This window comes from Desmodus rotundus, chromosome 4 (assembly GCF_022682495.2).
Source record: "Desmodus rotundus isolate HL8 chromosome 4, HLdesRot8A.1, whole genome shotgun sequence".
NCBI classification, from domain to species: Eukaryota; Metazoa; Chordata; class Mammalia; order Chiroptera; family Phyllostomidae; genus Desmodus; species Desmodus rotundus.
In genome coordinates, this window is record NC_071390.1 from 84,334,907 (window position 1) to 84,360,970 (window position 26,064).

A 26,064-nucleotide genomic window follows, 5' to 3' on the forward strand; every position below is an offset into this window, starting at 1 on the left:
TGGAGATCGAACCACAATCTTTTGGTGCATGGGACAATTCTCCAGTGAACTGAGCCACCCAGCCAGGGCAGTTATGGACATTCTTGTTCAAGTTTTTGTGTAGACAAAAGTGTTCATTTCTTGGGTATACTCGTATACCTAGGCATTGAATCGTTGAGTCATACAGCAGCTCTGTGTTTAGCCTTTTGAGGAACTGCCAGGTAGTTTTCCAAAGTAGTGGGGCCACATTTTTATGTTATTTTCTCTTTGGTGCTTAAAACTCCTTTATTCTGAGTTTTTCTGTATTGATTTTAGGTAGCCCAAGATTAAATATATAAAAAGACACCATATCCTGGTAGCAGCCCAAGTGCCCATCAGTAGATGAGTGGATAAGACAATTGTGGGACGTTTACACAGTGGGATACTACTCTGCTGTAAAAAGGAAGAAAATCTTACCCTTTGCGACAGCATGGAGGGACCTAGGGAACATTATGCTAATTAAATAAGCCAGGCAGAGGAAGACAAGTACCATATGATTTCACTCCTAAGTGGAATCTAATGAACAAACTGAACCGATAAGCAAAATAGAGACAGACTTGCAGGCAGAGAACAGGATGACAGCTAAGAGGTGGGAGGAGGTGAGGGGTGGAGGGACTGAGCAAAAAGGAAAAAGGACTCACTGACATGGACAACAGTGTGGTGATTGCTGGGGGGAGGGGGTATAAAAGGACTAAATGCCAATGGAGAAATAGCATAAAATAAACCAAAAAAATGTATTTTAAAAATAAAAGCGTGTTATTTACGTTAATATATGAGTTTATTAAGGCTAATTTAAGTAAACACATGAATATGTTTTTAAAGGCAACATGTTTTTAGCTTTCTGTAAACAGTGTAATGCTCTTGTCATTATCAGCAAGGAACGTCCCTTTTTATGTTATGTTGTGTTATGTTTTATGTTATGAGGAAGAGTACCGATTTTAAGATGAAGATAGAGAAGGGTAGTCTCTAAGGTACCCTCTGGAAATGAGACTGTCACACCACCTGTAGAGGACACCGATACTGAGAAACCATGAGGATGGCAGGGGTGGGGTCACAGTGAGCAGAAGAGAAAATTTAGAAGGAATATAAAAAAATGACAGAGGACACCAAGGCAGGGTTCCACTTTTGGAAACTGGAGAGTAACAGACCTTCGTGCCGTGTACTTTGCTAGCCTTGCTGAGAGTGCTGTATGTCAAGTAATGATTTTGACTGGTTAACTGGTGCCAAATTTAAATTCCACACTAAGAATTTTCTTCCTGGGCAATTCTTTATGCAACTGCCAGACTTGCAGCTCACTAGACAAGAAAGTGTGAATGAGGTCTAGCTATGAGAATGTATTCTATTGAAAACTGGGCTATGACCACTGTTGGATAAACATGTTTGAGGAGTTCATGTGTGTGTGTGTGTGTTTTAGTCTGACAGCCAACAGAGTGTCTTTATAGAGCCCTTTGCATTAACAAGTAAGCCATTAAGATTCCTAGTGGATGAGATGACTTTGAGTATGGGGTGGCGTTCCGCCCACAGATGAGAATAAGTCTACCAAGACATGATCTGCTTGGGGAGGAGAGGTGGCCAATCTCTCAAAGGAGAAGGGCCAGGAGCCTTTTCCTCAATGGGCTTTTATTGGGTTCAATTTGCACAGGAATACAGGTAAAGCTCATCAATCATTGTCAGGCAGTAAGGATCAAACAATAGATAACATAGAAAGAACTATGAGGGCTTATTCTGAGTCAGGGTCAGTTAGCTAAAGGGCTATAGAACTTGGGGAAACAAACTCATTTCATGCTTGGACCCTTATCAGAAAACTGAGGACATTCTTAGCAAAGCAGGTTTCACAGGGTTTTATATATTCTTTCTTAGGCCTGATTGCCCCGGGTAACCCGCCCTTTCCAGCACAGGGCTGCACCACCCTCCACCCTCTGCCCTCCCTCATTGTTTCAGTCTTAAATCAGGCAGGGGAAGTAAGGCAGCCAAGAGATTAGGAGACTTCTTGTGGACAGAATGAGGATTCAGGCTATGTGAAAGCCAGGGGTGAGGGTCCATCACTCCCTTTTTCTATAGCCCCCCAAGTTCTTCCCTGAGGGTCCCTTTGTGACCATGCCTGTCTTAGGTCATCCCTCCCTTGAGGAATCTTACCTGTCATCTGCTAACCGATCATCTGCTCGGGGTCAAGCAGGGTAAAGTAAAGGGGGCAGAGGTGGTGCCCCTGCCAGGGAGGTAAGCTTTGTCTCCTTAGTGGCTTATGGTCCCAAGGTGTCTCACTCAGCCTTAGCCATGGGGGTTACAGCTTCTGAAACCAGGCAGGGTGGTTTCCAACATTTGAGGCTTTTTTTTTTTAATGATAGGAGTCTTATTCTACTAATGCATGTGGGTGAAGCTAGTCTGTAGAACCACTGTGGTACCATCTCCCCCAATAGCTACTTCCAAGCAATACCAGGGTTAAAAGAACATAAGTGTGTCAGATATAACTTCTCTTGAGTTTCTTCATAAATCCAGTAATATTTGTTAGTAAGAAAAGAGAATAATTAATATCTTACAGGCCTACTGCCATATTTCTTTGTCAAGATATAGTAACATGATTTTCTGTCAATCTGAATTTATGTTCATTCTAGAATCTTCTTTTATAGTTTTTCCTTGCATACAGTCTGGGCATGTGACTGAGATAAAAAAGCACTATTGCCACATCTAATTTGCCTTTTTTCCTTTCTCCATCATGCTATGATTAGGAGCCTTCAAGAACTTTTAGATTATCCTGGGGAAGATATTGAGGAGACTTTCTGTCTCAACTTTACGGTAAGGGTTTCCAGTTTTACTCATGATTGTGGCTGTCTCTCTTCATGCTTACAAGTCGTAACTAACATTAGTTTTTCTCCAAATCAAATAATAAATTCAGGTAATTCTCTGAACCAAATTATTTTAGTCAAAGTGTCTGAAGTTCAGTAATGTGTTGAATAAATGAATGAATAATTAATCTATGTACTTAAGAAAATTACTGAAGCATTAATCCTTTTTATTCCTGACACATATATTTCTTTTCTAGAGTTCATATCATTTGTCTTTGCCTGCATTTATTGGCAACTCCAAATCTTAAAACAAAAGAGATCTTTTAAGGTGATAATATTTTCTGACTCAGATTCTTTCTCTCTCCCCCTCCTCCTCCCCCTAAGAATTTTCTGTGATAACAAGCTACATTTGTTCCTAAAGATTCTCTCACTCATTTGGGTTCTAGAAAGATAAGTGGTAAACAAAGTTGAAACATTTCTTTTTTTCCCCCAAATACAGATTTGTCGAGAAAGCTATGGAGTGATTGAACAGAAGGAGCTGATCCCTGAGGGAGACAAAGTGACTGTGAGCAAGGATAACAGGTTAGTCCACCCCTTGGACTTTTGCAGATGTTGCTCCTTTATTTTTTTGCACTTTTAAGACCAAGATTAAAATTAAATTTTAATCCTTTTTGCAGAAGTAGTAAGGGGAGAGAACAAGAAATTGCAGATTTTAATGAATTTTTATAGTAGAGGAGGCATTGGACCTGAATTCAGGAGGTAACTGTTTTAATTCTGGATCTCCATCTTACTGGCTTTAACCCTAAACAAATCATGTAAACTGTTTGATCTCAGTTCCTCATCTGAAAAATAGGAACTATAAAAACTGCCCTACCCAGCTTATGGGGTGGTTGTGAGACTAAAGTTAAGATAATTTATAGGAAACATTTGGGAATGAATGAACTCCCAGCATCTCGAACAAGGTTTCCAGTATCTAGCAGAGTGCTTGACACAAGAAATGCTCAAAAAATATGCGTGGATAAATGAATGTTAAAAAGATACTTACTCTTACTGTTGTTTTACTGCTAAAGAATTTGCAATATAGATTTTAAATTAATATTTTTTCTGCCTCATGATAATTAATTCAAGTACATCCGAATTTTCAGGATGATTTACCATCTCTGTATTATCTTTTTAGAGGATAAAAAATTCAATTTTGTTTACTTTTGTATTAAATTATGAGTGAGGTTGCTGGCAATCTGCTGTTAATGAATTCAGTTTGCAAACACTGAGTGTCGGCTGTGTGCCAGACATGTTGCTGGGGACAGGAGATAAGTAACTTTTATCTTTGAGAAGCTCAAGATTCGTCAGGAAAGGTCAATGTAAGTGAGCGATTGCAGTAGATTACTGTGCACGAGATAGAGTAATAGGCCCAGTGCCACAGAAGCACAGGGACAGGCTACGACACCTTCACTGGACATTAAAGAATGTAAGTGAGGGAGACGTTTTTGGCACAAGGAATATTGTGAGTCAGGGCTCAAGTTTGACAAATGGTGGCGAGGGATGAGTACTTACTTATGGGATGGGGTCTAGTGTGTGGATGAAGAGTGGGTGCTGCAGTAGCATTAGAATAGAAGTTGTCCAAGCCTTAATAAGATTTGGACTGGGACGTGCTTGATCAGTTCTAGAAAAATAACTGGTGGGCATGTGGAAATAGACCACATACAGGGGGTCCCATGAGCAGGCTGTTGAGGTGGCTCAGGTAAGGGGTGGTGAGTGCCAGAATGAAGGTAATGGGAGTACAGAGTCAGCTGCATGTTGGTTTTGTAATTACCAGGAGCTCATGTCTGATTACTGATGGACAGCAGTAGAGAGGCATGTAACGATAACACTGAGGTTTCTACTTTGCTCAACTAACAGGAAACAGAATATGTAAAATAGGGTGGAGGGGGAAACAGAGTTCCATTTTTGATAGGTTGATTTTGACATGTCTGTGTGATACCCAGGTGATTGTGTTTAGAACTGAAAGTTTGCATGTATTATATCTCGAGAGAGAGAGAGAATATTTTATTTAGTTACTTAATGCCAGCATCAGTCACCAGTGAATTTGAGGTCACTTACAACAAGAACCACAGAGAAACAGGGATGGAGTCAGTAAAAAAACAAGTTTGGGGAAAATGCACATTCTTAGAGGAGCTTTGTTATATTAGAATAGAAGGTAGGCTCTTAAGATGAGGATTTAAGGATCATTAGTATATTGGCTAGAGTTAAAGCTGTTGGCTTGAGGAAGTGGTAGAGGGTGGGGAAAAATGGAAGGGCGGGCTCTACTTGGGAAGGTTGTGGGTGAGGAAAGTCCTCACAGAGGAAAGCAAGGCTTTGTTTAATCTATGGAGAAAGGTACAGCTGTAGAGAAGCTGGATGCTGTTTGTAATCTTGTTGGGAAATTAAAACCAATTCACTCTAGGCTTTAGCCGGCTTCTTACTGTAAATAACTGGAAACATGCAAGCAGAGATCCTGTGAAATTCACTCTGTCCAAGTGATCTGCCTTCGCTTCCTCCCATAAATCTTCCCTTTTGAAAATAGGAACAAGAGGAAATCTGACAGACCTCTTCCACCCTTTACATTTTTAAGACAGAAGTCAGTGTGGTCTAATGTAACATAACTTTTTTGTCATGTCAACCTTCCAGACTATCCAGGAAGCCTGAGCTTTGGGAAAGCATGAACTATAACACCAGAGTTAAGTGAAATGATGCTGACGTTGCCCAGCATCCAACAAAAATGGCTTCAGATAATGAGATTATCTTGATTTTAGGAACCTAACACAGAGGCTAGTCTTCTCTCAAGCAGGTGTTTCAACTAAAACTCTTCCTTAGTAAGAATCTCTTGGAGCTAAAAGCACTGTGTTTTCTCTACGTAACATTGGTACTTTTGTTAACAAATGATTTATTTATTTTTAATAAGAATGGTGTTATTATTCCATATAGTCTGGCAGTGTTTTTAGAATTGGGAAATTTGTGGCAGATCATAAAGTGGATTTGTCGGCTCAGATGATTTCTCTTCCCTCCTGATTTTGATGATCACTTCATAACATGTATGTACACATATGTCCATATGTAGATACATATGGAGCCTTTGGTCTTTCAGAGGACATCTGGGTGTTTGCATTAGGTTTCAGACAAGACAGTGTGTGTGGCATTTGTTAGAATCTAACAGTGAGCTAGTATACTCTGGAGAATCACCACAACGCTCTGCGGTGATACCCTGGGTGGGGAAAGAGTAATCGAGTGCCGGCAAAGGCGACGCGTGGCGCAGTCTGCAGTTGAGGCAGGTGTTGGGACTTACAACTCTTTTTCATACCTTTATACAATTATTTCTCTTATTTTTTCTATGCCTTTTTTGCTCTCTGTCTCTTTCTGAGTTTTTCTCTTTTTCCGTCTCTTTGTTTCTCTCTTCCTTTCACTCTCCCTGTCTCCCCTTACTCAGTAGACAATTTCTTTCAATCAACAACTAAATTGACTTAATAGTTGAGAGAAAGGCTGTGCAGGAATACTGAATTATCCCACAGTTTGTTTAGGGCAATATGCTGCTCTCAATATGCAACTGTAAATAAAATATGAAGACACAATTGGGTGGTCTGATCTGAAGGAGTTCTGGACAGATGCATCTGGGAGGAGAGAGATGGCAGAGAGCTGGGTTGGAAAGCCTATTAAGATTTGGATACCAGAAAGTAGAAAGGGGGACCCAATAAAGTGACAGGTTCTCTGTAAAGTGATGGCTGAATCCTGGTGGTTATTTCTGCAGAGAACAGTTGAGTAGTGGGTGAGTGGGGTGTGAGCGTGGGTGGGGGAATTGCTGGGGGAAGCTTCGTTTGAATATCCAACCCAGTGTAGTTTAGCTGGGGATTAGATTGTGGAATCTTCGAAATTGGAGAAGTTTAGAATCCATTCTGCAGGTAATAATAAGCCATTGTTGGTTTGTAAGCAAAGAAATGGCGTGACAGAAGTGGGTCCGTGGCATACTCTCTTTACCATCCTTTTATTCTTCTCCACTGCTTGCATCTGTTGCTGACACTTACGCCATCATGGACGTTCGCGAACCTCAGGAGTGGTGCTCAGAGTCAGGGAGGGGAGATGCTTTTGTATAAAAGGCATGTGGGTTCCCTTTCTCTTACTTTGCAGTTATTTGCACCTAATTGACATTAGAGCTGCTTCTATAAAATATTTTCCATAAGGGTGTTCTGATGGCCCTAAGGTTTTTAAAAGGAAAGGTAGTCCTTAAATTCAGAAGGGTGAAAGAAGGGAACCCATGTTATTCTTCTTCTTGTATTAAAAAAACTCCATTATTCTGTTACCATGGCTTTCTGAAAGCTTCCAAACTTTTCAAGTCTTTGTACAGTGAAGAGTGCTGTTACTTTTTCCCATTACTTTCTTTAACTCTTGTTAAGTTTTCAATTACAGCTGGAATTCCATATATTAGTGGTTAGACATTTATATAATGTGTGAAGTGATCCCCAGTAAGTCTCGCACCCTCCTGACGCCTTACACAGAGATGACAGTATTACTGACCTCATTCCCTGTGTCGTAGTTTACATCCCCATGGCTGTTTCGTATGGCCAATTTGTACTTCTTAGTCCCCTCATCTTTTTCACCCAGCCCCTAGCCCCTCCCCCATCAGGCAAGCATCAGTTTGTTCTCTGTATACCTATGAGTTTGTTTCTATGTTGCTTGTTTGTTTATTTTGTTTTTTAGATTCTACAGATAAGTGAAATCATGTGGTATCTGTCTGACTTATTTCTCTTAGCATAGTGCCCTCTATGTCCATTAGTGTTATTGCAAATGGTAAGATTTCATTCTTTTTATGGCTGAGTAATATTCCATTGTGCATCTTCATCTAATTGTTTGTTGAGGGACACTTAGATTGCTTCCATATTTTGGCTATTGTTTATTCGATGTTCTTCTTTGTATCTTGTTATAGCCTTTAAAAAAATCTCTTTTTTCTGATATAAGTATTTGCATTCGTGTGAAATATCTTTTTATATCTCTTTACTCTCAGTCTGTGTGTGTCTTTCTATCTGAAATGGGTCTGTCATAGGCAGCGTATGTAAGGGTCTTGTTTTCCTCTCCATTCAGCCATCCTTTGTTCTGATTGGAGCATTAATCCATTTGTATTTAAAGTTATTGTTGATAGGTGTATAGTTATTGCCATTTTATTCATATTTTTTTAATCGTCATTCTTTCCTTTTTCTTTATGAAGAAGTCCCTTTAATACTTCTTGTAACACTACATTAGTGGTGATAAACTCCTTTAGCTTTTTCTTGCCTGGGAAATTCTTTATCTCTCCTTCCATTCTAAATGATAGCTTTGCTGGATAGAGTAATCTTGGTTGTGGGTCCTTGCTTTTCATCACTTTGAATATTTGTCGCCAGTCCCTTCTGGCTTGCAGTGTTTCTGTTAAGGAACCAGCTGACAGTCTTATGGGGGCTCCCTTGTAGGTAACTAACTGCTTTTCTCTTGCTGCTTTTAAGATTCTCTGTTTGTCTTTAACCTTTGGCATTTTCATTAAAATGTGTCTTGGTGTGGGCCTCTTTGGGTTCATCTCGTTTGGGACTCTCAGTGCTTTGCAGACTTGTTTGTCTATTTCCTTTGCCTGGTTAAGTAATTTTTTTAGTCATTTTTTTTCTTCAAATAGGTTTTTGATCCCCTGCTCTCACTCTTCTCCAGAAAGATACCACTATGATGCGAATGTTGTTACAGTTTGTATTGTCCCAAAGGTCCCTTAAATTTTTTCTCATTTAAATTTTGTTTTTCTTTTTGCTGCTCAATTGGGTGTTTTCTGCTGCCTTGTCTTCCAAGTCACTGACTTGATTATATGCTTCTTCTATTTTTCTGTTGATTCCCTCCCTATAATGTATTCTCTCTCTTTTTTTAAAAAAGATTTTATTTATTTAGTTTTAGAGAAAGAGAGGGAGAAAGAGAGGAAGAGAAACATCAATGTGTAGTTGCCTCTCGCGCGTCCCCCACTGGGAACCCAGCCTGAATCCCAGGCACATGCCCTGACTAGGAATCAAACTGGTGACCCCTTGGTTCACAGGCTGGCCAGGGCTGTATTCTTCATTTCAGGTATTGTATTCTTCACTTCTGACTGGTTCTTTTTTATGGTTTCTATATCTTTAAGTTCTTACCCCTTCTTTTAAGTTCATTGAACATTCTTATAACTAGTGTTTTGAACTTAGTATCTTGTAGATTGCTTGCTTCCATTTTGTTTAGTTCTTTTACTGGAGTTCTGTTTTGTTCTTTCATTTGGAACATGTTTCATTGTCTCTTCATTTTGGTTCCCTTCCTGTGTGTGTTTCTATGTATTAGGTAGATCTGTTATGTCTCCCCCCTTGGCAGGGTATCTTTATGTAGTAGGAATTCTGTGGAACCCACTGGTGCAAATTCCCTGGTCACCTGAGCCAGGTGCTGCAGGGGTGTCCCTCCCTCACGTGGGTTGTGTGTGCCCTCCTGTTGTAGTTGTGTCTTGATTGCTGTTGGCACATCAGTGGTTGGGATTGACCCTCAGGCTGAGTGGCTCTGAGGACTGGCCATGACTCTGTCAGACAAGCTGTAGTTTGGGGGCTGACCCCATGGAGTGGGGTTCACTGTAGTGTGACTCTGGTGCCTGCAGAGTCTACCCTTTGGGTATGTTGTGTGTGGAGCTAATTGGGTGTTGCTCTAGTCTGTTCTGAAGCTGGCCACTGGGTGTGTTGGCAGTGGGGCCTCTTGGGAGGGTCTCTAGTGAGGTCCAGGTCAGCCACTGACTGTGCATAGCCCATGGCCACCTTCATAAGAGCAACATAGAGATCAGCGGTTGTTAGCGGCCTGTGTTTGGGTTGGAGGAACCTGGGAGAGGCTATGCTGCAAACCAACCCAAGGTCGACTGCCACTACTGCCAGAGGCCGCTTAGCAAGCTGTACAGGGCATGCCAAGGCCAGTCACTGACATTTTGAGTTTTGTGGACCTTTGAGAGATTTTAGGAAAGTCCTCAGCATAGGCTGAAGCTGCAGCTGTGAGAAACAGCCACTGAAAGAGGTTTGGACTGGTGCACAGGTTGGGTGGAGTGGGGTCTCAGAATCACCAGCGTGGGCCATTGGTGTTAGCCAAGTTGATGAAGACTCTGATATGGCATCCAGCTGTGCCTACAGGCTGTGTGGGGGAAGGGCTCAACAAAAGAACAATGGTACCTGCCAACACTTTTTTCTGGGAGAGAGCTGGCACTCTAGCCCTCACCCTAAAGCCAGACAATTCAGTGTCTTCCCGTATGTCCCCAGCATTTTTTGAGCTGCTGTGCTCAGGGGGAGTGTGAGCAAGTGAGTGTGGGTACACCCTGCAGCATGGTGTTATTACCAGTAATGAAAACCCCACATATTCTAGATTCCCCCAAACTGACCCCAACTTAATGTAATCAAATTAGATGTAATCTGCCTTCCCCCATGTCCCCATATTAAAAAAAGGTGGGCTTGGCGGAGAATATTAAAAAGACCACATTAAGAAATGCCAGGCTCAAGGCAAGGGCTCTAAAGAAGAATTAAACCTGAGTATAAAATTCATAACATGATGAACACTTCTAGCTTTCTGAGACCTACGGAAGTTTGGACTGATTACAGCCTTCATTTGATCTCTTGAGATAGTCTGTGAGAGGTATAATCTTTAAGATCTGCATTGTGTTTACACTGGACTGTTATAGGAATAGCAGTAATTAGAATGCCAGTAACATTTCTTGAGTACTTACATGTATCAGGCACTATTTTAAGTATATAACATGTATTTAGAATTCCTCCCTACCTTACAGATGAAGAAACCTGAGGTATAGGGAAGCATAGGTCACTTGTTGAAGGTCACATAGCCAGAAGTCCAAGATTCAAAACCAGAGCCAGAGTTTAAAGCCACGCAATTTGAGCGAGAGCTGTGCTCCACTAGTGTTGGCGCATGGCCTCTTAGAGCCCAAGGCCAGGGTCCTAGAGCATTCCTCCCTCCAACCCCCACAAAGAAAAATAACTTTGAGGAGTTTATTGTTTTTCTTTTAGGCAAACCATGCAATTTTTTTCTTTTAGGCAAACCATGCAAAAAACTGTGTTAGTTAATATAGTTAAAATTAAGGGGGATAAATGGTGAAGAAAAAAATATAATAAAATAAAAATCAAAAACCAACTATTACAAAGTGTACTATATACATTTAAAATTGTATGTGAGTTTGTAAACTTAAGTCTAGGTAATACAAAGCCCTCTTGGACACCCTTAGTGGCTGTTCAGGCCCCCATGTGAATGTGTATTTTCTAGTTTTTCATTTTTAGGTATTTGGCTTCTTTCTATGTTCTTTTTTATTTATCTTTTTTTCCCCTTTCTCTTCATTTCTCCATTTTTAGTAAGACTATATCAAGCATCTTTTGTGTATAAAGCTTTGTTTGCTTTAAAATTACTTTTTAATTATAAGGTCCCAAGGATGACACTGAATTAGAATATATATATATATAATTTTGAACCTGTTGATAGATATTTTTGCTAAATACATTTTTCTAATGAATTATACCAGCTTATACATTATCATCAATATATGCAAGTACCCATTTCATCTAATCCTTATAAACACTGAGTATTTTCTCTAAAAAAATCTAATTTTATTAAGAAATTTGATCTTATTTCTAAAATTTTATATTACTTCACATACTTTACATAGCACTGATCCACATTATTGATGTTTACCTCTAAAATATTTTAATTTAAAAAAAGTAAATTAGGTAGAAGTGATGGTTGTACAACATTGTGAACGTATGAATGCCACTGACTTGTTAATTTAAAATGGTTAATTGTATCTTGTGAACTTCACCCCAGTAAGAATAAAAGCATGTGTGCGTATGTGTGTGAGCAATGCGTCTGTGTGTGCGTGAGCGTAAAGGATTCGGCAGCGAGAGCTGCTGTGCCCTGCTCGGGCAGTGGGCGTCAGTGTGGTACAGCTTTCTGCGGAATTCTCCCAGAGCCTGAGTCGAATGTGTAATGCATGTTGCCTTTCTTTCTGCCAGTTATTTTGTATGTTGCTCACTAATTTGGGCCAATAATAGATTTTTTTTTACAAAATATTCTTTTTTTTCATATTTTTTAATTAATTAATTTATTTTTATTCAGTTACAATTGTTTGCATTTTCTCCCCTTCCCTCCACCCCACCCCAGCCAGTCCCACCTCCATCCCCCACCTCTACCCTCCCCCTTGATTTTGTCCTTGTGTCCTTTATAGTAGCTCCTATAGACCCCTCTCCCCACTATCCCCTCCCCACTCCCCTGTGGCTATTGTTACAATATTCTTAATTTCAATGTCTCTGGTTATATTTTGTTTTCTTTTTTCTTTTGTTGATTATGTTCCAGTTAAAGGTGAGATATAAGTCGTAACACCATAAACGTCCTAGAGGAAAACATTGGCAGGAAGATCTCAGACATTCCACGCAGCAACATCCTCACATATACGTCCCCTAAAGCAAGGGACATAAAGGAAAGAATAAACAAATGGGACCTCATCAAAATAAAAAGCTTCTGCAGGGCTAAAGAAAACAGTGTTAAAATACAAAGAGAACCAACAGTATGGGAAAACATATTTGCCAATGATACCTCAGACAAGGGCCTGATCTCCAAAATATATAAATAACTCACACGACTCCACTCCAGGAAGACAAACAACCCAATTAAAAAATGGCCAATAATAGATTTAAAATGGTTGATAAATGATAGTTTTTGACCTGCCTTCAAAGGAGGGTATCCTGCTAGATGTTATCTTGCAAGTTTTATGGCTGCCTGGGGACAATCAAATAAGCTCTGCAGGAAACAGAGGGTAAAGATCAACCCAGTTAGGAAACGCTGGGCAGTGTTTGACGTTGTTTGACGTTGTGAAAGGGATTATAAACATCCCCGTATCCTGGGAAAAGCGGCCAACAGTATTAATGATGACTGATAGTTAGCAAACCCTGTGGCGGAAGTCTTGTAGGTGAAAAGAGGATTGCTGCCAGAGCACCCAGGCCTCCGCACGCGGCTGGAGCCCTGTCCCACCTGCCGCTGCGCTGTGAGGCCGTCCTTCTGCCCCCAACAGGGGGCCGTGTTTCCTCTTTCTAGGTAGTCTGCCACTGTTCTTTATGTATTCCCTATTGCGGCTAAGGGTTTTCATATGATTTTTATGAACTCTTTATTTTATTAAGACTATTAACCCTCTGCCAGCCATATTTCTTGCAAATTTTATTCCCAGATCCTTGTTTGCTTTTGAAATGTGTTATTTCTAAATCTTTATAAAAAATTTATCAATTTTTGTGTTGTCAAGTCTGTTGATTATTTCTTTTGGCCTTATATCACTCTAATCTTAGCCTTTCCCTGTCCAGTAATTGATAAATACTAATGTATTTCCTTCAATTAAAAAATTGTTTTGAGTCTGTATTCTAAGGTAAAAATCTGATTTGTATCTGGATTGCTAGTTTTTTTGTTTGTTTTAGCAGTTCTTACAGGTGAACATTAGGGCAATTATATTAATTTCCATGTCGTTTGAGCTTTCATTAGAAGTGTGATAAATTAAAAGTTAATTTGGGAAGATTTGATACTTTTGTGATATTTAATCTTACCATCCTGAGGCCCAGTTTATATTTTTTGTGATATTCTTTTTTTTTCTTTTCGTATGGGTTACACATATTTTTATTAGAGGATTTCATAAATATTTTGATTTCTTATTCTACTGCAAAAAGAAACTTTTCTGTATATGTTGAGATAACTGCCTGGAAATAGTTATTGATTTTCAATTATTTACCTGGTAACTAATAAATTCCTCAAACTTATTAAGTATAATAGTTTTCACAGTTGATTCTCTTGGGTTTTCTATATCTAATCACATGCATGCAAAAATATTTTCCCTCAATAATTACATCCCTTATTTTTTTTCATTTATTTTTGCTTTTTTGCTCGACCTAGGAAAATATTAAATGACAGTTTCTTATTCTTATAGATAAAAAAAGTAATATTTAATTTTGTTAGATTTTTTAACTTCTGTTAAGATAATCCTATGATTAAGATAATCATTGACTTCTTATGCTATATACATATTTTTTCTCTATTGGTTGGCCTGGCCCTAAGGAAGATCAGTGTTACCCTAAGGTTTTACTCAAGTACTGCCATTAGCAACAGGTCAGAGCTGCTTCCCACTCCCTAAGGTACAGCAGTCTAATTTTGCTTCTGTGTAATTTGAACACTTACAGGAAGTGGAAGAAGATGCATCTGAGTTTTAAAGTTTTCTGGAAGCCTTCTATTTTAAATTATTTTTACTTCATTCAGAATGCCCAAATGTAAAGTTGAAGTAACCTTTTTAATATATTCATGTTACATTAAAGTCTTTTATCCTTTGTAGGAGGAAATCAAAACCTTAGGTTTTATATTGAGGAAACCAAAACCAAGAGTTTATTGAATTTCCTGTGTTTCTGAATTGAAGACTACATTCTTTTCTAACAATAAGAAATCATAAACTTAAGAATATAATAATGTCCATTTCTCCTTTTTTGTAACTGGGGAGAGAGCAAGGATTGAATTTCTAATCAGTTTCTCTGTCTTTCATATAATAATAGCTGACATTTCTTGGTCACCTTCGGACACTGTTCTATGGGTTTTGTGTGTGTTAACCCTCAGTTGTCTGGAATCTGTGAGGAAGGCCAGTATTACTTTCCCCTTTTGTAGGTGAGGAGAAACTTACCACAGATCAGCTGAATTGCCGGAGGTCCATTGCTATTAGGAGACAGAGCTGGGCTTTCATTCCGGTCAGTCAGAGTACCGAGTCCTTTGTTTTTTGAAAATACTGTTTTATTAACACCACAGTGGTAAACAACTTTATGCTTGTTTTTTTGATAGATCACTTAGTCACACATAATTCAAAACCCACAAAAAAAGCTATGACTCTTTACATTAAATGTGTCCTTCCTAAAAATCCTTAACTGAGTGACAATCTATCCTCAAGCAGTAAAATGTGATTTTGCACCATTTTATATTTAATATGTCACATTTACATAGCAAAATAATGAAGGCACAGCTAATACAAGCAAACTTAAACCCTTTCTACTTCTGAACTGGGAATGGGGACACACATTTAGAGTGTTTCTTCAAGTATATTTTTCCCCCCAAACATTAGCTTCATTGAAGAGTTCTGATAATTTTCACAGCTGCATTCTAAAAGCTACATGACAAAAAGACTTCACAAGGATCAAACTACATACATAACACTGTATACACATGCTTTACAAATTTGCTACATTCCACATCTCTTCAAGTAAATTAATATTTCTAAAATGCTAGGTAGAGGGATTTAATACTTAAACATTTGGGTTTTTACACCTTTGTAAATAGACACTGCCAAGAAAACACATAAACATGAGACTGTAAATAATGAACACACGTGTGACAATATTATACAGATTACAAACCCTCCTCAGAACCACATTGTCTCTCCAAATTCAAATATTCAGAATGTTCACTAAAATTTGAAGTGGCAGGTGGCAGACCACATTCACAGTACTGTCCTATCTCCATCACAGGCTTCCTCCATTCCACCACCCTTCTCCGTAGTGTAAAGCTGATGTCTGGGTTAAAAAGCCAAGTACTTTAGATGAGTTTTTTGTGTGTGTTCTGCTTTTTCTGCAGTGGAAAATTTCAGGACTAAAGAAACCGAAGAATTAAGCATTGACAATATGTTCATTCTGGACCTCGGGTGTTGCGTGTGTAGTGCGATCAGAGTGTGATTGATGAATGGGACCCAAAGTGGTTCTTTACTTCACATCTACATGACACCCTGAATAAGCCGTCAGTTCCAGTCCTCACAGAAGAGATAGTGAAAAAAATCATTTTTGATTTAACTCGTTTTTTTCAACACCTTTTGATATATTTATTGGGTTCAAGACGAAAATCAAATTTGAAACGGGCTGGTCAGGATCTGATTATATCAATTTAATATATTTTTAGCAATGTCAGAATTGATTCACATTGTATTTTGGTCCAAAACGTGAGCCTTTGTAAGTTCACCAATATTTAAAAAAAAAAAAAATCCCAGGTTTTTCTTCATCGTCATTCTGCTGTTCCATCTCCGCCCCCGCTTATTCCTTGGCGCCATCAGACTCCGCAGAGTTGGGACCCCCATCGTTGGCAGCCGCAGCCTCTTCTTCCTCCTCTTCCTCCTCCTCATCCTCGTACTCGTCGTCATCATCCTCTTCTTCCTCGCCCTCCAAGGTCCAGGCACATCCCTCCATCTCTCCAGTGAGCTCTTGGATCTTGGCAAGTAAGGGCTTGTAGATTTCGTTATACTTTCTTTCCAGAGCCTGAAATTCCTTATCAAATTTGGCCTCTATCTTATCGCATCGCTTCTGCAGCTTTTTGAGGGCCAGGACCCGGCATTTCACCGAGTTAGGCAGGCTCTCGATAAAGTCATTTTTAGGCTTTGGTGCGTTCTCCGCAGGGGTCTGGGGCTCCTCGGCGGTCTGACCCGCGGCGCGGTCAGGCTCGCCAGCCGCGCGGTCACAGTCTCCCCCCTGCGCACCGCCTTCTGCCATTACCTCCTCCGCCGCCTCCGCCGCCGCCGCTGCCTGGCTCGGCTCTGCGGGTGCCTGGTTCTTCGAGTCGGCCATGGTGGACGAGAAGCTGCAGAGGTCTGAGTGGCTCCCGCAGACACCTGCGCCCGAGCTGCACCAGAGCGATCTTGCAGATGCGGCAAGTGGCCGTGACGTCGGCCGCGGCAATGACGTCGGCCGCGGCCCCACCCTTTCCACTCGAGCCTTGGACTGGCTGTCCAGAATCAGCTGATGGTCGTGCCCCCCTACTGCACCAGCTTCCTGCTTTTGCTCCCCTGTCATCTCCCTGGCCTCGCAACCGACGTCAGAACCCGTCTCCTGGATACCCTGCCTCCAGTCTGCCCACAAACCTGCCCCCCCTGTAGAGCTAACAGGTCTCCTGGATACTCTGCCTCCAGTCTGCCCACGTGCACTTTTTTCCCTCTGTAAAGCTGGGCTGGAACGGTAGCGGGTGCGAGAAACACTTCCTCAGGAACTGCTTGGATGGCCTCAGCAGTTTTCACTTTGCTCCTCTATCCCACTTAAGTCCCTATATACCTCTGTATGTTTGTCTTGGTCTTTGTCTGCATTGCTGGCGTTCTTCTACCTTGGTAGGTTGTCTCTCGCTTCTCTTGTGGAGTCACCTCTCAGATTCCTCCAAATTTCTTTCCAGAAAGCGAACCCATGGGGGAGCTAACTCCATTCCACTCCCTTTGGGACTTGAGTGTTCCTGTGTGGACAGTCCGTCTGCCCACCCAACAGCCTTCCTTGCCAATTTCTTTACCTAGTGGCATATATATGTGTTACAAGGTCTTTGAGATATTTGGGTAAGGAACCTCAAGATACAGAGTATTCTGGAATGTGTTCTAGAAGATGCCTCAGAATCCTTGGCTTCCCGGTAGGAATAAGGCTGGAGGACAGCCCCACCGTAGCTTGATTGAAGTATATATTTAGTACTGTGGCTCTTTGGGGCCACACAGACACGTGTACACAAACATTGTCAAGGCACTCCATGACTCAGCTTCTGCTCTCTGGGTCTTGCCTGTGATTTGTATCTGAGAACATTAAGTCTTAAATAGCCAATTCCTGTTTTCTAATAGCAAAGTTTAGTTCCTTACCTTGTTGATTAAACCAAAATGATAGCTTCCTGAGTAAGGATGAGGGCACATATTTTAGATTTGGAAGACAAGTGTTCGTGCCAAGGAGTCCTCAGGGATGCTTTCAAATTCAGCATACTGATTTCATTGCTTTCCTTTTCCTGTATTGGGATTTCCTGAAGCTTTTCCATGAAGCATATGAATGTTAGGATATTACCTCCCAAAATATATTTGGTGCCATCTTTTGGCTCTTGTGAGTATGAAGTTAGTTAATGATATAAGTTCTTACTTAGTGCCAGCACATAGCAAATCTTTGATGTGTTTTAATTATTTTTTGGTATATTTATTGATTATGCTATTACAGTTGTCCCATTTCCCCCCTTCCCTCAACTCCATCCTTCCCACCCCCTCCCTCCCACATTCCCCCCTATAGTTCATGTCCTTGGGTCATACTTATAAGTTCTTTGGCTTCTACATTTCCTACACTATTCTTACCCTCCCCCTGTCTATTTTCCATCTATCATTTATGCTATTTATTCTCTGTACCTTTCCCCCGTCTCTCCCGCTCCCAATCCCCTATTGATAACCCTCCATGTGATCTCCATTTCTGTGGTTCTGTTTCTGTTCTAGTTGTTTGCCTAGTTTGCTTTTGTTTTGATTTTAGGTGTGGTTGTTAATAACTGAGTTTGCCGTCATTTTTACTGTTCATATTTTTTATCTTCTTTTTCTTAGATAAGTCCCTTTAACATTTCATATAATAAGGGCTTGGTGATAATGAACTCCTTTAACTTGACCTTATCTGAGAAGTACTTTATCTGCCCTTCCATTCTAAATGATAGCTTTGCTGGATACAGTAATCTTGGATGTAGGTCCTTGCGTTTAATCTTGGGTATTGTAATTATGATGTGCCTTGGTGTGTTCCTCCTTGGGTCCAGCTTCTTTGGGACTCTCTGAGCTTCCTGGACTTCCTGGAAGTCTATTTCCTTTGCCAGATTAGGGAAGTTCTCCTTCATTATTTGTTCAAATAAGTTTTCAATTTTTTGTTCTTCCTCTTCTCCTTCTGGCACCCCTATAATTCGGATGTTGGAATGTTTCAAGATGTCCTGGAGGTTCCTAAGCCTCTCCTCATTTTTTTGAATTCTTGTTTCTTCATTTTTTTCTGGTTGGATGTTTCTTTCTTCCTTCTGGTCCACACCATTGATTTGAGTTCCAGCTTCCTTTGCATCACTATTGGTTCCCTGTACATTTTCCTCTGTCTCTTTTAGCATAGCCTTCATTTTTTCTTCTAGTTTCGACCAAATTCAACCAATTCTGTGAGCGTCCTAATTACCAGTGTTTTGAACTGTGCATCTGATAGGTTGGCTATCTCTTCCTCGCTTAGTTGTATTTTTTCTGGAGCTTTGAAGTGTTCTGTCATTTGGGACATTTTTTTTTTTTGTCTTGGTGGGACTGTTACTTTAAGGGGCTGAGCCTTAGGTGTTCCCGGGGTGGGGTAACGCTGGTCCCTGCGCTGTGACACTGTACGTGGGGGAGGGGCTAAGAGGGAGCAATGGTGCCTGCTCCACTCTCCACCATATTTCAGTCACTCCCTCCTCTACCCACAATCAAATTGGGCCCCTCTGGTGCTGGCTCCCGAGTGGGTGGGCTTGTGCACACTCTAGGCCCCTGTGCGTCTCTCCAACGACCTTTCCTGTGAGGCTGGGAGTCTCTCCTGCTGCCACCACAACCCCCAGGGGCGTTTTCAATCAGAGGTCTGAGGCTTTATTTCCCTGTGCTGGAGCCCTGGGTTCTCTGTCTGCTTTGCTCCCCACCGTTTGTCCGGTTTATCTGTGCACGAATGTCGGGCCGCGGGGTGCTACCCGCCTCTCTGCCTGCCCCGTTCTCCGCCACTCTGAGTCCGGCCCTCTCGGTTTATCTGTGCGCGAATGTGGGGCCGCAGGGTCTGCTAGTGGTCAGACTGCCTGCCCTGTTTGTCCCACACTCCGCCAGTCTCGGTCCCGCCTTGGCCATGCGAGTCCTCTCCGCCCCGGCTGCCCGTCTCCACCCCTCCTACCAGTCTGGATGTATGTTTCTTTTTTATCTCCTTGGTGTCGGACTTCATGTTTTAATTTTTTAAACAAAATAATTATTAATATGCAGAGATAACCTGCAATAATAATATTGTCTTATAGAAAATGATATCTTTCGTGCCTTTCTCCAAAGAAAGTGACCATTTACAAAAGACCCAGAATACCGTGATTGACAAACATCCGAGTGTTTTTAAGTACTTGTGATTCCTGTTGTTCAGTTTACTTTCTTAATTTTGTTCCAGTTAATTTACTTTGCTCTTCCCTGTAACCATTTGTGATTACTGAGTTTTGTAGTTAAGGCCGAACCCTGACTAGCCCTGACTAGATTTCGTGATACATCATCCCTTGTTGGCTGCAGCTTCCCTGAGGTTGGAATGCTTTATCTCATTTTAAAGATAAGGAACTTAGGAACAGAAAAACAGTGAAATAACTATTCTATGACTATATGCATCACCTGAGTGGCAGAATCAGGGGCAGAAACCAGGCCTCTGACTGCTATAGGACAGAGGTTGCCACCGACTTAAAAACAAATTTTTAATCAGTACACCTGGCAGCTTGTTTCAGACAACCAGGAAACGCTTGCTCATCTCTCTGGATTTTTATGTTCCCATCTTAAAAAATCTTAAAACTTAGTGTTAAGCTAGGACATTTTTTTATAAGTTTGTTTTATTGAGATTTAGCTTACGTATAATAAAATTCACCCTTTCTAGAGTGCTTCGACAAATACAGTCATTACTATAGCATTTGAAAGTAGAATAATAACGTGAACCTCCACCCAAATTCCCATGTGGTCCTTCCCTCACTGCCAGCCCTGGCAACCACCGATCTGTTTTCTGTCTCTGTAATTGTGGCTCCCCCACCTGCCCCCCGAATATCATATAAATGGAATGATGTGTATGTGGCCTTTTTCACTAGGCGTAATGCATTTGTGATTACTTTGTGGTGGTATTTACATTAGTAGTTTGTTTCTTTTCATAACTGAGTAATATTCCTATTTGAGGTTCCAGTTTTTTTGTGATTATGAATAATGCTGTAATGAACATTCACCTACCAGTTTCTGTGTGAATATAAATTTTTATTTCTCTTGGATAAATTCTTAGAGATAATAAATGTAGGTTTAACTTTTTAAGAGACTTCCACATTGATCGGCAAAGTGGCTCTATCAATTGCTTTCACACCGCAATGTACGAGAGTCGCAGTTGCTCCACACCTTCACCAGCATTTGGCATTGTTGTTCGCTGCCCCCAATCTAATAGCGGGGTAGGTATGCTTAATGGTTAATGATGTTGAATCTCTTCCAGTGTGCTTGTTTACCATTCATTTATCTTCCTTAGATCTTTTCCTGTTTTCAAAATTGAATTCTTTGCTTTCTTATTAATTTTTAAATGTTTTTTATATGTTCTGGATACAAGTCCTTTGTGAGATGTTTTGTAAATATTTTCTTACAGTGTGTGGCTTGCTTTTCCATTTTTGTAACGGTCTTCAAAAAGCAGAGGTTTTAAGTTTTGATAAGTCCATTTCATGCATTATGCTTTTGGTGCCCATATCTAAGAAATCTTTGCCAAATCCAAGACCATAAAGATTTATTTCCGTGGTTTCTTCTACATGTTTCGTAATTTTAGGTTTCACATTTAGGCTCTGATCCACACTAGCTTTTGCACGGGTGTGAGATATATGGATATCCTGCTGCTGCAGTGCCATTTATTAGACACATTACCCTTTCTCTACTGAATTGCTTTTGCAAATTTGTCAAAAATTAATGGACCACATATTTCTGGCCTCTCTGTTCTGTTGAAGTATGCCTTTTTCCTTTCGCTTATGCCACACTTGATAACTTTAACTTTGTGATAATTTAAACTCGTGAAATTAGATAATGTGAGTCCTCTACCGTTTTTCTTTTTCAAAATTGTTTTGGCTCTTCTAGTACCTTTGGCTTTCTATATAAATTTCAGAATTAGTTTGACAATCTTTTTAAAAGACCTTCACTACAATTTGGATTTAGACTTTTAAAAACCATTGGCAATGCACGTAGTACCTGCTCCTTTAAATTTGTGCTTAAAAATTGTCAGCTTGTTAACAGTTGTCTCATTTTGTGGGTTTTATGGATTCTGGTGAATAATTGGGGCTACAGGTACATATAGTGTATAGAGCTAGTATGCTGCGAAGCCTTTATTTCAGCATATTGTAATTTCTCATGCATCTGTCACATTGGAAATGCAAAGAAGCAAGGTAGGTGGAGAGGAGGGCACTTTGTTAGGGAGTTGGGAGCATAGGTCTGTACTCAGACCTCTTCAATTTCTGGCTTCAATTTCTGCCTCTGCCTATGTATTCATAGTTTGTTTTAGATTCAGTACTGAAGTTGGAATAATGATCATATCAACCTTAGGAGGGTTTTTTTTTGTGTATTTATTTTATTGGGATATAATTCTCATCCCATAAAACTTATTTTTTAATTGAAAAATAAATTTAATTATTTTTTATTTTATTGATTATGCTACTACAGTTATCCCATTTTTCCCTCTTTTATCCCCCTCCGCCCTGCACACCCCCTCCCACCCACATTTCCCCTTCTCTTAGTTCATGTCCATGGGTCGTACATATAAGTTCTTTGACTTCTACATTTCCTATACTATTCTTATCCTCCCCCTGTCTATTTTCCACCTATCATTTATGCTACTTATTCCCTGTACCTTTTCCCCCATTCTGTCCCTCCCCTTCCCCACTGATAACCCTCCATGTGATCTCCATATCTGTGATTCTGTTCCTGTTCTAGTTGTTTGCTTAGTTTGTGTTTGTTTTTTTTTTAGGTTTGGTTGTTGTTAGTTATAAGTTTGTTGTTATTTTACTGTTCATATTTTTTGTCTTTTTCTTAGATAAATCCCTTTAACATTTCATATAATAAGGGCTTAGTACTGGTGAACTCCTTTAACTTGACCTTATCTGAGAAGCACTTTATCTGCTCTTCCATTCTAAATGATAGCTTTGCTGGATAGAGTAATCTTGGATGTAGCTCCTTGCCTTTCATGACTTGGAATACTTCTTGCCAGCCCCTTCTTGCCTGCAAGGTTTCTTTTGAGAAATCAGCAGATACTCTAATGGGAACTCCTTTGTAGGTAACTGTCTCCTTTACTCTTGCTGCTTTTAGGATTCTCTCCTTATCTTTAATCTTGGCTAATGTAATTATGATGTGCCTTTGGTGTGTTCCTCCTTGGGTCCAACTTCTCTGGGACTCTCTGAGCTTCCTGGACTTCCTGGAAATCTATTTCCTTTGCCAGACTGGGGAAGTTCTCTCCATTACTTTTTCAAATAAGTTTTCAATTTTTTGTTCTTCCTCTTCTTTTAGCACCCCTATGATTTGGATGTTGGAACGTTTCAAGATGTCCTGGAGGTTCCTAAGCTTCTCCTCAGTTTTTTGAATTCTTGTTTCTTCATTCTGTTCTGATAGAATGTTTATTTCTTCCTTCTGGTCCAAACCGTTGATTTGAATCCCAGTGTCCTTCTCATGACTGTTGGTTCCCTGTACATTTTCCTTTATTTCACTTTTCATAGTCTTCACTTTTTCCTCTATTTTTCAACCATACTCAACCATTTCTGTGAGCATCCTGATTAGCACTGTTTTGAACTGTGCATCTGATGGGTTGGCTATCTCTTCATCTCTTGGTTGTATTTTTTCTGGAGCTTTGATCTGTTCTTTCATGTGGGCCATTTTTTTTTTTTTTTTTTTTTTTGCCTCAGCATGCCTGTTATGTAGTAAGGGGCAGAGCGTTAGGTGTTCACCAGGGCCGGGCAACCCACCTCGCTGCAGTGTGACGCTGTATGTGGAGGAAGGGTCCGAGAGGGAACAGTCCTGCTTGCTCTGCTCTCTGCTGGTTTTCAGTCACTTGCCCCCACTACCCACAAGCAAATTGGGCCCTTCTGGTGCTGATTCCCAGGTGGGTGGGTTTGTGTATGTTCTAGGACCCTGTGGGCCGCTCCAATGAACTCTCCTGTGAGGCTGCGAGTTTCTCCTCGTGCCTCACAGGATTTTTCAGTCAGAGGATTTGAGGCTTTATTTCCCTGCACTGGAACCCTGGGTTGCATGGTATGTCTTACTCCCCAGTTGTTCCTCCCGGTTTATTCACATGGAAATGTGGGACCACCCGCTCTGCCAGCCCCCGCCTCACCCTGTCTTCCAGCTGCTGCCTTGCTCTGAGTCCTCTCCACCTGGCTGCTTGTCTCCGCCTTTCCTACTGTTCTGGATGAATGTTTATTCTTGAACTCCTTGGTTGTCAAACTTCCATATAGTTCGATTTTCTAACAGTTCTGGTTATTTTTTGTTTTTTAATTTGTTGTTGTCCTTCTTTTGGTTGTGCAAGGAGGCACAGTGTGTCTACCTACACCTCCATCTTGTCCAGGAGTCCTCATCCCATAAACTTATTCAGAGGGTTAATTTTGAATATTCACTGTGATAGTGTATATCTAAGAACTTATTGTAATGAACAGCATTTAGTAAACACTCTATGACCATTAATGATCATTTATCAAAGAAAAATTAGTGTTGCAAATAATACTAATTGAAAGGTAGAGATTAGAGCCTATGTATTAGTTTACTAGGGCTGGTAACAAAGTGGTCCTCTGTTACCACTTAGTAACAACAGAAATTTATTGTCTCATAATTCTGGAGGCTAGAAGTCCAAAATCAAGGTGTCGGCAGTGTTTTGTTTTTTGTGTTTGTTTATTTTCCCTGAGGGAAGGAACAATTCCAGGCCTCTCTTGGCTTGCGGATGTCTCTTCCTTAGGTCTCTTCCCCCCATGCATGTCTCTGTGTCCAATTTCCCCTTGTTGTAAGGACACCAGTTATATCAGATTGGAGCCTGCCCTGATAACCTCATTTCAACTTGATCACCTCTGTAAAGATCCTATCTCCAAGCAAGGCCACTTTCTGAGGTACTGGGATTAGGGTTTTAATGTATGAATTTTAGGGGGGCACAGTTCAACCCATAACACTCCACCCTTTAGCCCTCCCAAATTCATGTCCTTCATCTGTAAAATACACTCACCCCATTCTAACATCCTCCAAAGTTTTAACCCATTCCAGCATCAACTTTTAAGTCCAAAGTCTCATCTGCGATGGTTAATTTTATTTGGGAACTTGACTGAGCTATGAGGTGCCCGGATATTTGGTCAGACATTACTCTGGGTGAGGGTGTCTCTGGATGAGATTAACATCTGAGTAAAGCAAATTGCCCTCCTTGATGAGTGTGGGTCTCATCCAATGAGCTGAAGGCCTGAATAGAACAGAAAGGCTGAGGAAGAGGTTCTCTGCTGCCTGACTGCCTTTGAGCAGGGACATCAGTTTTCTCTTGTCTTCAGACTCTTACAGAAACATCAGCCCTTCCTGGCCTCAAGCCTGTCTGCGTTTGGGCTAGAACTACACCATCAGCTCTCCTGGGTCTCTAGCTCGCTGACTATGGATCTTGGGGTTTATCAGTCTCCATAACTGCATGGGCTAATTCTTTATAATCTCTCTCTTTCTCTAACATGTGGATACATAAATATGTATATATGTGTATATGTATATACACACATTCATACATAGTACTGGTTTTGTCTGACTGGGGAGCTCTAATATATCATTTAAATCAGGTATGGGTGAGACTCTGGTTTTGATTCATCCTGAGGCAAAAGTCTACAGCTGCGAACCTCTGAACCAGACAGTTATCTGCTTCCAGATGCAGTGGTGGGACAAGCATAGGATACACATTCCCATTCTGATAGGAAGTAGTCAGAAGGGGTAGAAGGGGTTACCAGTCCCAAGCAAATCCAAAACCTAGCAGGGTAAATTTCATTAGAGGCTTGGAGAATACTCCTCTTTGGCTCTGTGCTGTCCTCTGGCCTGCTGGGGTGGTGGCCCTGTTCCTGGACCTGTGTCCATGGTGATAGTTACCCTGCTGGACTGCAGTCTGTCTTTGGGGTTATTCTTCCCTTTTCTTGAAAGCAGCACCTGTTTGCAGCCAGTTAGCTCTGTTGGCTCATTTTATACCTGTGCGATCCCATGAGTCAGCCAGCCTTCCTGCCTTCCTTCATTTCGTCCCACCTCTGTCCCTTCAGTGCAAGCTGGCAGTGTTTCTGTAAAATTCTCAAAACCCTTATTGGTCTCCCAGGCAATTCACATGGGTCCAAACTCACTTCCACATTTTGAGGTGCTTGGTATTGTAGTATCCCACTTCTGGTACCAAAAGCTGTATTTGTCAGGGCCTGCTTTCTTTCCGTCCTCCCTCCCTGTCTCTCACTCTCTCTCATCATCGAAAATGTTGAGGAATCTGATCACATGGTTGTAGAGCTGACCAATCCGAATTCTGCAGGGCAGGCTGGCAAGGTAGCAGTACTGGCAGTAATAGTTGTAGTCGTGAGTTCGAAGGTAGTCTGGGGTCAAATTCCTCCCTCTTTGGAGGTTTTCTTTTCAGTCTTTTACGGCCTTCAGCTCTTTGGATGAGGCCCACCAACATCATGAAGAATAATCTCTTTTACTTGAAGTCTACTGATCTAA

At 40.8% G+C, this 26,064-nt stretch overlaps 2 protein-coding genes across 9 annotated transcripts in view; one reads left to right on the top strand and one right to left on the bottom strand.

The window, feature by feature from the left end:
- The window catches only part of HERC3 (HECT and RLD domain containing E3 ubiquitin protein ligase 3), a 106,935-nt gene that overhangs the window by 72,267 nt on the left and 8,604 nt on the right, over nt 1–26,064 (top strand). For all 8 annotated transcript variants that reach the window (XM_045183761.3, XM_045183759.3, XM_045183760.3 and 5 more), the window contains exons 22-23: nt 2,745–2,811; nt 3,301–3,383. In XM_045183761.3, the coding sequence (XP_045039696.2) occupies nt 2,745–2,811; nt 3,301–3,383 (150 nt within the window). The remainder of the gene's footprint in view (nt 1–2,744; nt 2,812–3,300; nt 3,384–26,064) is intronic.
- Nucleotides 12,678–16,910, bottom strand: NAP1L5 (nucleosome assembly protein 1 like 5). The gene has a single exon (XM_053923288.2). It carries the CDS (start codon nt 16,670–16,672, stop codon nt 15,920–15,922), a length of 753 nt encoding a protein of 250 aa, XP_053779263.1. The 5' UTR covers nt 16,673–16,910; the 3' UTR covers nt 12,678–15,919.

What these genes read in the sequence shown, in the direction of transcription:
- NAP1L5 (XM_053923288.2), bottom strand. Translation starts at nt 16,672, where the DNA reads ATGACAGGGGAGCAAAAGCAGGAAGCTGGTGCAGTAGGGGGGCACGAC.